General features: G+C 53.8%; 2 protein-coding genes across 2 annotated transcripts; both read left to right on the forward strand.

Moving 5' to 3' along the window:
• Positions 1 to 1668: 1668 nt before the first annotated feature.
• Positions 1669 to 6170, forward strand: Smc2 (condensin subunit, structural maintenance of chromosome protein 2, SMC2; the record flags this gene model as incomplete). Its single annotated transcript, XM_005831128.1, has 18 exons — positions 1669 to 2892; positions 3006 to 3062; positions 3201 to 3323; positions 3372 to 3551; positions 3605 to 3763; positions 3810 to 3908; positions 3954 to 4183; positions 4328 to 4420; positions 4467 to 4634; positions 4681 to 4783; positions 4827 to 4973; positions 5022 to 5095; positions 5142 to 5239; positions 5289 to 5482; positions 5532 to 5608; positions 5664 to 5786; positions 5836 to 6004; positions 6054 to 6170. 18 exons carry the CDS (start codon positions 1669 to 1671, stop codon positions 6168 to 6170), a joined length of 3435 nt encoding a protein of 1144 aa, XP_005831185.1.
• Positions 6171 to 7718: 1548 nt separating this feature from the next.
• GUITHDRAFT_140033 (hypothetical protein) lies at positions 7719 to 12526 on the forward strand (the record flags this gene model as incomplete). Its single annotated transcript, XM_005831129.1, has 19 exons — positions 7719 to 7753; positions 7798 to 8000; positions 8280 to 8465; positions 8513 to 8706; positions 8883 to 8954; positions 9095 to 9205; positions 9539 to 9781; positions 9832 to 10017; positions 10235 to 10300; positions 10428 to 10524; positions 10794 to 10841; positions 10886 to 10910; positions 11207 to 11247; positions 11389 to 11450; positions 11520 to 11615; positions 11755 to 11844; positions 11900 to 11953; positions 11995 to 12043; positions 12477 to 12526. 19 exons carry the CDS (start codon positions 7719 to 7721, stop codon positions 12524 to 12526), a joined length of 1908 nt encoding a protein of 635 aa, XP_005831186.1.
• Between the last annotated feature and the right edge of the window lie 602 nt (positions 12527 to 13128).

Consider the following 13128-nt stretch of genomic DNA (forward strand, 5'->3'; position numbering starts at 1 on the left):
TGGTATCTTTCTTTCATCACTTCCTTCCACATATTGAGTACATGCTTAAAAATTCTCAACCCCTACTCTAATCCTTGCAGACAGCAAATCTGACAAAATTTGTTTCAGATTGCCATTGAGAGCAAGATGTTCTACTCGTGCAAAACCTTGTTTGCGCATCCTGCTGATACATCTTCACACCATTCTTTCGTTTCCTCCTACTCACACACTTCTTCCCCTTCTTCGTTCCATATTGACATACTACCATCTCCCACCATTTCCTTATGCCTTGCCGTCCCACCCCCGGCTTCCCCGTAGAAGCCTAATGGTACCCCTCCTTTCACATTGACTACCCCCTATTTTCCTACCAAGGCACCCAACCTACCCCCACAAAGATGACTATATTTCGTGAACATCTGCCCCATCTCCTCTATTACCCCCTCGGGAACAGGGGATTTCCTGGAAGAGAGGGTAGGGGTGCTTCCTCACACCTGTACGGGTAGTGTAAAGGGACTTTCGGGTGGTAGTTTATAATACCCCTACTTTTCTGCCAAACAGCGGGGTACTGAACAATGGGGTATCCAGAGCGTTCTTCACTGGGGTAGTGCAGGGGAAATATGGGGGTAGTAGAGACATGGGATGATTCCCTAGCACATCCAACATCACCCCTCCTCGGCACAAACCTACCCCATGTGATTCCATTGAAATATGGGAAATTGAAGGGGTATGTAAAAATGGGATGGGGGTGTACAATAACACCGGTAGGTACAAACCAACTTTAGGTTGGGATAGTAGACAAGGGTGGGGTTCTCAAGGTATGGAAGGGGGGTAGGGGACCTACCGGGCAGGCGGTTTCGAAATTTGAATTTCTCGAGTACCCCACCCAGTTAGGGATTACAAAACTTTTGCAACCACCTCTTTTCGGTGGGTACTAATGTGCAATGACCGGTCACTGTTCTCATTACCCACCATGATATTAATCTTTGAGCTCCCTGTACCCCCATACCAGTATAATTGGTATAAAAGATTGATTATTTATCTTAAACTTTCAAATTTTAGAATCAAATTTATTCTTTTTCTTCAATACGTGTTCTTGATTGTTGCCCTAACCCCATTGATTTCTTATGCACCGGTACAAAACCTGAACATACCCACCCTAAATCCACCCCATTTGAAATTGCTACTACCCACCCTACCCGCTTCTAGCACACCTGGGTGGAAAAGCAATGGCGGAAGGGGAGCGACCAGGGGGAGAAGAGGAACACAGAGGAGAGATGCTACGGTGAATCATGAAGGAATGAGAACAGAAGGAGATGTCAGAAATGGACGGGAAGAGAAGAACAGATTGTAGAGATGAGCATGAGTAAGGATCGGTTTTCGAGAAGAGAAGTATATATGTGGAGAGGAAGCAAGTAGGAAGAGATGGAGCTGACCATCATTGCTTATGAATGTCCAAAACTCAGAAAGAATTGATGGCTAGAGTGAGGTATTGCATACAATTAGAATGCTAGATTGCAGATCAAGAACCTGTTGACCATGTCACGATGAAAATTACGATTTTTTGGTCCGGAAAGATAAAAATACTGTTTTGTTGTTTGTCAGGCGCGATTGTTGCAGACAAGGCTGACTCTTGTTGCACAGATAAAATTTTGGCTATCGGGCTGCAAAGCCTGAAGGACTTGAAGAGGAATGCACATTCAAGAAATCATTATCGATGGTTTCAAATCATACGCCAAGCGAACCGTTATTCAGGGCTTCGACCCCATGTTCAACGCCATTACTGGTTTGAATGGAAGTGGAAAGTCAAACATTCTTGATTCTATCTGCTTTGTTCTTGGCATCTCGAGGCTGGAGCAGGTGCGAGCAGGATCACTACAGGAGTTGGTGTACAAGCAGGGGCAGGCCGGAGTAACCAAGGCGACAGTAACGATCGTGTTCGACAACAAAGACAAGAAGGGATCTCCTGTTGGATATGAATCCTACGATGAGATTGCTGTCTGTAGACAGGTGGCCATCGGCGGTCGCAACAAGTACCTTATCAACGGTCATGTTGCCCAACAAAACAAAGTACAAAACTTGTTTCACTCTGTCCAATTGAATATCAACAACCCACATTTCCTGATCATGCAGGGAAGGATCACTAAGGTGATCAACATGTCTCCACAAGAGATTCTCGGGTTGATTGCGGAGGCTGCTGGAACCAAGATGTATGAGAGCAAGAAGGAGGCGGCCTTGAAAACCATCGAAAAGAAAGAGACTAAACTCGAAGAAATTCAAAGGATTTTGAAGGAAGACATCACCCCAACCTTGGAGAAGTTGCGGACAGAACGTGCTGCATATATCCAATGGACTTCTGGCAATACAGAGCGCGAGAGGTTGGAACGATTTTGTACAGCATGGGAATTCACTCAGGCAGAGAACCTGACGAGAAAAGCTGCTGATGAGATGTTGCAAATGGAAGCAGACAAGAAGGACATGGAGAAGAAGTGCAAGGACTTGTCTGCAGAGATTGCTGAAAAGGAAGAAATCGTCAAGTCTCTGCAGCGAGCCAAGGCAAATGAGATGGGAGGAGAAATGAAGGAGCTGGAGGCCAAGTCGAATGAGCTGAGCAAAGCGCTAGTCAAGGCAACCACTACCTGGCAGCACAGCAAGGAAAACCTTGACAGCGAGAAGAAAGCCGTGGACAAGACTCGCAAACAGCACAAAGATCTTCAGAAAGTGCTGGATTCGAACAAAGCCAAAGTCTCCAAGGCCGAAAAGAGTGTGCAGGATATCACCGAGCAAGTCGCTGGCTGCCAAGGCAAGTTGACAGACCTACAAAGGCAGAAGCAGGGCCTGCAAGCTGGATGCGATGCAGACAGCAAGGAGGGCGAGAAGTCTCTTGCTGACCAGCTGAAGGATGCCAAGACCCACGTAAACCTAACCCTTGTGATTCGCTTCAGGTCTTGACCGTGCTCCCACAGGTCTCCACTGCAGAGTCCGAGCTTGTGCAGCTCAGAAACAGGATGCAACATCTCAAGTCGGAGTTGTCGCAGCGTCAGAAGGGAGCGAAGAACGCAGGAAAGGAATACGAGCAGCTACAGGTCCCTCCATAATTCCATCTGGTTGTGCGTTGATCCTGTCGACTAGGGCGAGCTCAGCAAGGCAAGCAACACTGTTGCCAAGGCCAAGGCGGAGCTCGACAAGCTGTCTTTCGACGCTAAGGCGCAGGTCCATGACAGCACCTGCTAGAAAGCAAGGGAGGTTCTGATTGTTTCTCACAGGACGAGCTCAAGGCTCAGATCTCCTTAGAGGAAGCAGCTGTAAGAAAGCTTCAGGAGGAAGTTGATGCTCTCTCCGCCCAGGTGAATTTGAGGACTTGAAGGCTTGTTGGTTTCTTACTTTGGCCGCAGATAAGCAACTTTGATGTTCAGTACACCTCTCCTTCCTCCTCCTTTGATCGATCAAAAGTCAAGGGCATTGTAGCATCCCTGGTCAAACTCAAGGACAAGTCGACCGCGACTGCCATCGAGGTTGCCGCAGGCGCCAAGTTGTATCAGTTGGTTGTTAAGGATGAAGAGACTGGCAAGCAGGTGAAGATGGATGTGCATGCAGCATGGAGGGCTGATACCTTGGTCCCTTGCAGATCTTAAAGAATGGGCAGCTCAAGAAGAGGGTCACTATTATCCCCCTCAACAAGATTCAGGCCTCTACTGTTCCAGACAGCATTCTCAAGACGGCTTCGAAGAGTTTGGGACCCGAGAGAGCCAGGTTGGCCCTGGAATTCGTGGGCTACGACGACGAGGTAACAGACTATTAGAGGATAATTCCTGTGTGAGGGGCTGCGTCAGGTGGAGGCTGCGATGAAGTACGTACTCGGGAAGACGATGGTCTGCAAGGACGTCGAGGCTGCCAAGTCGTGCGCTTTCAACGAAGGCATCAGGGTGAAGGTGCTTGCGAGTTGTTGACCAGCCGCTCGCCTCACGGCCTTGCAGTCCGTGACCCTGGAGGGTGACCTCTTCGACCCTGCCGGGACCCTCACTGGAGGGACGCGCGCACCTACCTCCTCCTCGATCTTGACCAGATTCGGTCAGCCTACGAGGAGCCCTTGGGTTGCGTTGACGTTGGGTGCAGGTGATCTGCTCGACAAGAAGGAGGAGCTGGAGCAGAGGGAGAAGAAGCTCAAGGCCCTCAAGGCACAAGTAAAGGCCCCGTGTGAGGCGATGTTTCCCTTGCTTACGGCAAAGTCCAGGCGCAGGAGGCCAGGAAGCAGGAGGAGCAGCACCAGAACCTCTCGCAGAAGCTCTCTCTTGCCGAGCACGAGTCATCCCTCATCAAGTCTCGTCTCGAGGCCAACCCCTACTTCAAGGTCCTCCGATGTGAGCATGGCAAGTCAACCCCTTGACCATTCTCATCAGGCTGCTGAAGAGCTGCGATCTATGGAGGAGGAGGTCAACGCCGGGTAAGCTGAGCTGAAGTAGAGCATGCGATACTGACGTGGTCGTCAGCGACCAGAAGATTGCAGAGAAGACGAAGGAGAAGGAAGAGGCATCAGCCCTTGTGAAGCGCCTGGAGAAACAGATCCAGGAGTACTCCAAGTCGTGGGACAAGCTGCTGGCAGCCAAGGAGAAGGAGATTGCCGAGACCAAGGAGCTCCTCACACAGCTCAACGCCAAGTGATGCTCACTGCTCCCCTCCCCTCCCCTCACTCCTTGCTGGCAGGTTGAAGGCGACGCGTGAAGAGAACGAGAGCATCTTGCTGGATTCTCAAGCGAGTGCCGAAGAATTGAAGACCATCGAAGAGCAGATAGCTGCTGGAGAGGAGGTGGAGGCTCTGCTTGCGACTTCATGCTGCTCATGCAGTGCAGGTCGTGGCGAAGTGCGAGGAGGAAGTCGCCGCTCTTGAGCAGACAGTGACAGCCAAGCGAAGCGCGTTCGACGAGGCCGAGGCGGAGCTCAAGGAGAGGAGGGATGCGATCAAGCAGGCCGACAAAGACATCCAGGAAGCTAGCAAGGTCCTCGCCTGCCCCGTTGCGTCGAATTGAGCTAACTGGCTCATCTAGGAGTGCGAAAAGACCGAGAAGAAGCTGGAGGAGCAGAAGATCGCGATCAAGAAGCTCGAGCATCAGATTGCCCGGTGAGGGTTCAGGGCCTGCGAGTCGCTTCTACTGATTGTCCTGCAGGTTCGACAAGGACTCGCTGGAGGCCAAGAAAGCCGTTGAACACTTCCTGCGCGTGCACTCGTGGATCTCGACTGAGCGAGCTCAGTTCGGCAAGGCTGGTAGGCTTCCGCCTGCTCGGCACCTTTGGACCCTCTGACGTGGGGGCAGGAGGAGACTACGACTTCAAGGCTAACGACCCCAAGAAAGCCCAGGAGAGAATGAAGGAGCTGGTGGAACAGCATGAGAAGCTCGGCAAGAAGATCAACAAGAAAGTGATGGGCATGTTCGAGAAGGCGGAGCAGGAGTACCAGGAAGTGATGGAGAAAAAGAGGATCGTCGAGAACGACAAGAGGAAGATCGAGGTGCGTGCGCCCGTGGCCTGGTAGCCCTTGATGACGTGAGATGTCGCAGATGGTGATGGAGGAGCTCGACGAGAAGAAGAATCAGGCGCTAAAGACCACCTGGACTAAGGTCAATCGCGACTTCAGGTTCGCTCCTCGCCTCTCCCCCCTCCTCCTCCTCCTCACTGATCGCCTCCCACAGCTCCATCTTCCAGACCCTACTCCCCAATGCCCGCGCCAAGCTTGAACCTCCCGAGGGCGGAAGCGTTCTTGACGGCCTCGTCCTGCGTGTTGGGTTCGGTGACTGCTGGAAGGAGTCTCTGAGGTCAGTCTCCTCATTCCCCTCCTCTTGCCCAGGACTGACGTGAGACTAGCGAGCTGAGCGGAGGACAGAGGTCTCTCCTTGCCCTCTCTCTCATCCTCGCCCTCCTCCTCTTCAAGCCAGCTCCGATGTACATCCTCGACGAGATCGATGCCGCTCTTGACTTGAGCCACACGCAAAACATCGGACACATGCTCAAGACGCACTTCAAGAACTCTCAGGTTGGATCCTCTCCCGACCTCCCCTCCAAGCGCTCACTTTGCCTTACAGTTCATCATTGTCTCGCTCAAGGAGGGCATGTTCAACAACGCTAACGTGCTCTTCCGCACCAAGTTCGTCGATGGTGTTAGCACCGTCACAAGAACGACTCCAGGACAGAAGGCGTGATATCTTGTACTCTCATCTTGACTAACTAAACTAATCCCAACCTTATCCTTCTTCCCCTCCAAGCGCCTTCATCCTCCCCTGCATCACCGTCTCTTCCTTGCTCGTAGCGCCTGTCGCCTTCACTGGCTGTCTCTAGCTGCTCTGATTCTCTTCAATATGAAGATCCCTCCCCTGCCAACATGCGTCAGTCACGACCTCGTCATCGCATGTCTCACCGTCCTCCTCGTGAGATGCGAATGTCGCCATGGCAGAAGCCGGTCCGCAGCTCCCCCCTTGGTCTGGGAAGGGGAAGGACGAGCTGCGGGAGGAAGGGTACCTTAATGCTTGCTCGAGAGAAGGTTACCCCGAGCCTCCGCGGTTGCTCTCCTGCCAGCTCCCCAAAGACGCGGATAACGAGCTGAGGTGAGGAGGAAGGAGGGCGGAGCGAAGGGAAGGGGAAGGAGGAGGGGACCGCGCGTATCACGACGAAGTTCTCAACAGTCTTCTGCTGCACGTCGATCGTCTGCTCGTTCCTGACGCGCAGCCACTTGTCCCTCCCTCCCGCGTCCTCCTGCCCTCCAGCCAGGAAGGGAGCGAGGCGGAAGAGGGTGCGGTACAAGTAGGACGTGGGGTCTACCCCTCCTATGCCTTCCCCTGCCGACTGTGTGGAGAAGATGAGGGACCATCGACCTGCGATCTCTTCCTCCTCGACCATGTCGAGCATCTCCAGCTCTCCAGCTACTTTCAGCGTCTCTTCAATACTTCCAGCCGCAACTGATCGCAATAGATGCTGCACTAGCAGCTCCAGGTCAGCTCTCTGCCCCTCGTCTGCTCCTCCTCGTGCTCCTGCGCACAGAGGCAGATGGATGGATCGACTGCGGGAGGAGGAAAGTACGAAGCGAGATGTGACAGGATGAGGGAATCGAGTCAAAGAACACGAGGGGAGAGGGTGAGAGGAGGGGAAATTAACGCGAGACGAGAGAAAAGCAGGAGCAAGAGAGGAGGAGGAGGAGGAAGGGGAGAGAGAGAGGAGGAGGAGGAGGAGGATGAGGAGACTTGCATTGACGCGATGGCGAATGCGAACATGGAGACAGCTCGCCAAGCCATAGCGATTTGTCTATCCAGTATACACGGCGTCGCCTGCTGATTTCTTTCCTTGTGGTCTGCCATCACCCATGGATCGCGCAAGGATCGCTCTTTTCATGGTCAACAGTCCTGCCATGTCTTGCTTGTCTTGCTTGTCTTGCTTGTCTTGCTTGTCTTGCTTGTCTTGCTTGTCTTGATTGTCTTGATTGTGTTAGATATCTTACTTGTCTTACTTGTCTTGCTTGTCTTGCTTGTCTTGCTTGTCTTGCTTGTCTTGCTTGTCTTAGATATCTTACTTGTCTTACTTGTCTTACTTGTCGCAGATGTCTTACTTGCTCTGCTTGTCTTGTATTCTACATGATGATATCAGTGTTTTTGACATTTTGTTCTCATAGCTATGAAGTGATGTCTCTCTCTCTCCCTCTCAGGAAAATGATGAATCCAGCACCATGACATGAAATTCCGAGCACAAAACCTCCTCAAATGGTCATGGCAAGACCTGCCCATCTTGCTGACCGGTTTGTCGACCCGTCCTAGCGCCATGTGTCTCAGCATGTCGCAGGTTTGGCGGCTCTCTTGTCCTGGGCGTCAACACCGGAGGGTCCGAGGGAGATAAGGCAGGAGGAGATCTACGAGAGTTTGTTCCGGTACCTCTCGCGACTCGTGCGAGCATGCAGCTCACGACACACAGCCTGTCGCCGAGCGAGACATGCAGGGAGAGGATCAGAGGGCTAGAGGGAGAGCTGAGGAAGCAGCAGCATGCGGGTGAAGGAAAAGCTCCTCCTCCTCCTGTGCCCTGACAAGTTTCAGTGTTCGACGTCGGGAAAAACGTCAGGAGCTTCTGTCATGACGTGCTGCTGTCTTCTCCTCCCGGTCTGCTTCCTCCCCTTACGGCCCTCCTGACTTCCAGCTGTGCGAAGGAAGGATCTATGAACGTGTTGCGCGAGCCAACAGCTCTCCTCCTCCTCACTTCCCCTCTTCCTCCTCAGCCTCAAGACCTGGTTGCGTCCTTCTCCTGCCATGTGCGATGATGCTGAGGAGCAGGAGCAGGAGCAAGGCTCGTCAGCATTGCCTTCATCCTCCTCATCGGGCCCAGGGACTCTGCGGCCTCGGTTGACCTGCCATGGACGTCGGGGGGAGCTGAAGGCAGTTGGCAGGTGGACAGGCTGGTCGAGTATGTGGTGGGAGGCGACGACGTGCTGGTCGTTCATGTGGACAGCAAGGCAGACGGTCGATGACGAACCTCCTCCTCGTCCTTGTGCTCACTACGACGTCAGGGAGTCTGAGGAGGAGGATGGAGGAGCTCGAGAAGGAGCGCGGCAACGTCTTCCTCCTCCCCCGCTCGTTGAGCGTTACTTGGGGAGGGTTTTCCATGGTCAAGGCCCAGCTGGAAATGATGAAGTTTGTCGTGAGGGATGAGCGAGTGAGGAGGAGAGGTCGGTGGGACGTGCTGATCAACCTTAGTGGTCAGGTTGGTTCCTCTCGCTGCTCCTGCTGCGGCTTTTCCTCCTCCGCTCCTTCTCCTGCTCCTGCTCCTGCTCCTGCTCCTCCTGCTCCTGCTCCTGCTCCTGCTCCTGCTCCTGTTTCTGTAACCTTTGCCCTCACCTACTTGCCCTCGCATGTGGGTATCGCTCATTGATGGATCAGGATATTCCTCTGATGCCTAAGGACGTCCTGAAGAAGCATCTGTCGGGACAAGGCGCGATGAACTGGATGCAGGTATGAGAAATATCCTTCTTGCTCGCTAGCTCGCTCATCTGCCTCCCCTTTTCTCCCTTTCCCCTTCCCTTCCCTTCCCTTCCCTTCCCTTCCCTTCCCTTCCCTTCCCTTCCCTTCCCTTCCCTTCCCTTCCCCTTCAGTTGGAGCTACACAACTCCTCCTTCAGCATGGGGGGCTGGGCCGAGTGCGACAATCGCATGTGGAGGGTCGTCCAGAGTCGATCGCCTCCGCGAGGGATGATTCTGGCACAGGTGAACCTTCCTCTCCCTCGACCTTGCTCGTTCTTCCTCCTGTCCTCCTCTCCGTCCTCTTTCTGGTCCTTTCCCTTCCTCCTCCTCCTTCCTCTTTCCTTCTCTCCCATCCTCTTGCTATTCCTTCTCTCCTCCCTCTCCTCTTTCTCCCTCTTTCCTCCTATCTCCTTCCTTCTTTCCCCTCAATCCCAGCCTCCTCCTCCTCCTCCTCCTCCTCCTCATCATCATCATCATCATCATCATCATCATCATCATCATCCAAGTCGTCGTCGTCGTCATCATCATCATCATCATCATTTCTCCCGCTCCATGACATCTCACGTGATCTCCAAGGGCTCCCAGTGGTTCATCTTGTCCCGCGACTTCGTTTCGTACATAACAGCATGCCTGACCCGAACGAGGGAAGTTGCTGGGGAGGAGGAGGAGGAGGAGGAGGAAGAGGAAGTTGAGGGGGTCTGTGAGAGAGGTGGTGCTGTTCTCGACCGCTGGGCATGCACGAGGGAGTGCGGGGTGACTCGGAGCTACTCGAGATGGGCCAGACACTCGTTCATCCCCGACGAGTCCTTCTTCCAGACGGTACAACCCCAGCTGCTCTCCTAGCTGACCCCCGGGCTGAGCGCGATCAGGTGCTGGTCAACTCTCCCTTCTGCCAGACTCTCTTCCCCGACAACCTGCGGCACATCAACTGGGAGGGGTACAGGAGGGGAGCGCACGCAGAGGCCTGGAGGAGGAGGAGGAGGAGCTGTGCCAACGAGGACGTGGTGGTCGGAGGATGCGGAAACAGTCCCGATCCCCTGACAGCAGAGGATGTGGTATGACCCTTTGTCATGACCATCACAAATACATTCCCTTCCACCTCTTCTCCTCCCCTCTGCCTCTCCTCTCCTCCCCTCTCCTGCCCCCACTCCCTCCCTCCCTCCCTCACTCACTCACTCCCTCACTCACTCCCTCCCTCACTCACTCACTCACTCACTCACTCACTCACTCACTCACTCACTCTTGCATGGTCTCACATATTCTCTGATTCAGGTGGAGCTGCTGCGAGATAACCTGCAAACGTTTGCCAGGAAAGTTGACGTGAACTACGACGAGCGGGTGAGAAGGAGAGGAAGATGGACAGGGACGAGCAAGAGGAAAACTGGATAATGGTAGACGAGAAGGATCTGTTGAGGAGGAGGAGGAGGAGGAGGGGGAATCGACTGTTGATGATCAACCAATTCAGGTTTGGCCTCTTGTAGAATGTTGGTTTGCGCGTCAGTCGGGTGACCCTGCCGACTGTCTGCCGAGCTCTCCTCTGTTAGTTTCTGTTGCACAACCAGGTGTGTCAACGTTACTTCCTCTTTCCATCTCATCCATCAGAAAAGACTCCATCATCACATTTTCATCTTGTCTCGTTCCGACACTCTTTACCTCGATCTTCCTTCTTCAGTCAAGCTTTTCTCGTTTGCGTACCTTCTTTTCTTTCGTAGATCTTCTTCCTCATTCATATTCTTCTCACATTTTTCTCCTTCTCCGATTCTTCTCTCTCTTATCCTCTCTTCTCATTCTCCCTCTTCTCTCACTAATTTCTTCACTGATTTTCTGTCAGGGCCGGCAAGGATTGTCACTTTGAGCGCTTCGAACTCACTCGCTGCTGGTTCGTTTCCTCCTCTGCTTGTCTCCTCCTTATGCTCTCGTCAGGGTCTGCCATGGATGGAGACCTCCGGTACTTATCAACCTACGACAATCTCTTCCTCCTCCTCTAGCTACTCCTCCTCCTCCTCCTTCTCCTTCCCCTCAGCCTCCGATAATCTGTTCTTGCTCCTGCTTTTCTCCTACTCCTCCTCCTCCTCCTCCTCCTTTCACCTTCTTTTCCTTCTGCCATCACCACCACCACCTCCTCCTCCTTCTCTCCTTGTCCTCCTCTCTTTCCCTTCCTACTTCCCTTCCTTTCTTGTACCAACTCTCTTCTCCATCACTGTCTCTTCATCTTCCTCTCATTTCTTGTCCCCTCGCCTTCAGGTCTCGCTGGAGCCTCCACGAACCCACCAGGGACTTCCAAGGTTTCCGTCCCCTCGCGCGCGAGGCTGTAGACTCGCTCCTCCTCCTCCTCGACTCCTCTCGCCCATGGCGCCGTCCTCTAGCCGCCCTGTGCGACATGGTCCAGGTCCTCTGAACCCCCAGCCGCTTGTGCGAGTTGACAGGGGAGGAGCAGAAGACGATGGAGGCTGTGAGGGAGTGGATGAGAAACCAAGTGTGTCTGACGGTGAGGAGGAGGAGGTGGAGGCGTGTAGGAGGCGTGTAGGGGGCGTGTAGGAGCTGATCGCTGCTCAAGGTGGAGCTTGACGCAAGCGTGAGGTTGAAAAGCCTACGGCTGTACTGGGAGAAGTCGCCGAGGGAGTACCGAGTGTACGCGAAGGCTGCGAGCTCGGTAAAGCAGCTTTGCGGCGATGCAGGAGGAGGAGGAGGAGGAGGGAGGGGAGGAGGAGGGAGGGGAGGAGGAGGGAGGGGAGGAGGAGGAGGATGGTGGTGGTGGTGGTGGTGGTGATGATGATGATGATGACTACCAGGTTGGTTGTGAGGAGGTCAACGCGGGAGGATGGGTCAGGCTTGAACTGCTCTCCTCCTCCTCTAGCTGCAAGAAGGGCATGGCAGAGGAGGTCAGAAGAAGTGCTCTTCTTCTGCTTCTCCTCCTCCTCTGACTGCTGTCGTCAGTTCGTAGAGGAGAGATGTTATGCTACTTTGGCTCCTCCATCCCCCTGCCTTCAGGTGATCTTGCGACCGGTTTCTCCTCCTCCTCATTCTGCCAGGTCGCCGTCAAATCCCTCGAGCTTTGCGCTCCCAAGAACAGAATGCACTGTGAGACGATGTCCTCCTTCTTTTTTTTCACCCCATCCCTTCCTCCTCCTCCTCCTCCTCCTCCTTTCGCCTCCTCCTCCTCCTCCTCCTCCTCCTCCTCCTTTCGCCTCCTCCTCCTCCTCCTCCTCCTCCTCCTCCTTCGCCTCCTCCTCCTCCTCCTCCTGCTCTTCCTCCCTGCCTCCCTCCCTCCCTCCTCTTCCCACTTTGTGCTCCCTTCTCCCTCCTCCTTCTCCCCCTCCGACCTCTGCCCTCCTCCTCCTTCAGCCTGGCCATGTCTTTGCCTCAGTCTCCTGTTTCAACCCCTTCCCTTCTCAACCCCCTGCTCTCTCCTCCTCCGCCTCCTTAAACTGAGTTCCCTCCTCCCTCCTCCCTCTCTTCTTTTTCTCCTTTTTCGTCTCCTTCTCCCTCTCGTTCCGCTGAGACTTCTTGGCAGTCAAGGAGCAGTATGCTCTGAGCGAGATTCAAGTGTGGGCGATGACATAGCAGGAGGAGGAGGATTGGGAAAGAGGCGAGGAGGAGGACGAGGACGAGGACGAGGATGGGGAAAGAGGCGAGGAGGAGGAGGGTTGAACGACATCATGGAATAATAAAACAACATCTAGTCTGCTACACTAACATGAGCATGCATCTTCATCATTTCCTCACAGGAATCTTGAAACGCTTCTTCATATTCGGCTCTTTGAACAGCTCGTCTGTCTGTGGCCGTCTATCCTTCTCTCCCTCCTCCTCTCCCTCCTCCTTCCCCTCCTCCTTCCCCTCCTCCTTCTCCTCCTCCTCCATGCTCTCTGAAAGCTTCTGTTGCGCCAGTCGCTTCTCCATAGCAACGCGGTCCTGCTGCGCTAAGAAATCTTCGCAGTCCTCCTCGTCATACTGTGTTTCTTCTCCCGCCATTCGTTTCCCTTGCTCCATGCCCTGCACGCCTGTCAGTTCTTGCACTGACAATCTCCTTCCTCTTGCTAGTCCCTCCCCTTTCTCCCTCCTTCACTCTCCTCCCTCCGTCTGCCTCCAACACTCCTCTCCGCACCTCCTTCCCCTTCCCCCTCCCCTCTCTCCCTTCTCCCCACCTCTCTCCCCTTGCCCCCCTC

This window comes from Guillardia theta, assembly GCF_000315625.1.
Source record: "Guillardia theta CCMP2712 unplaced genomic scaffold GUITHscaffold_42, whole genome shotgun sequence".
NCBI lineage: Eukaryota > Cryptophyceae > Pyrenomonadales > Geminigeraceae > Guillardia > Guillardia theta.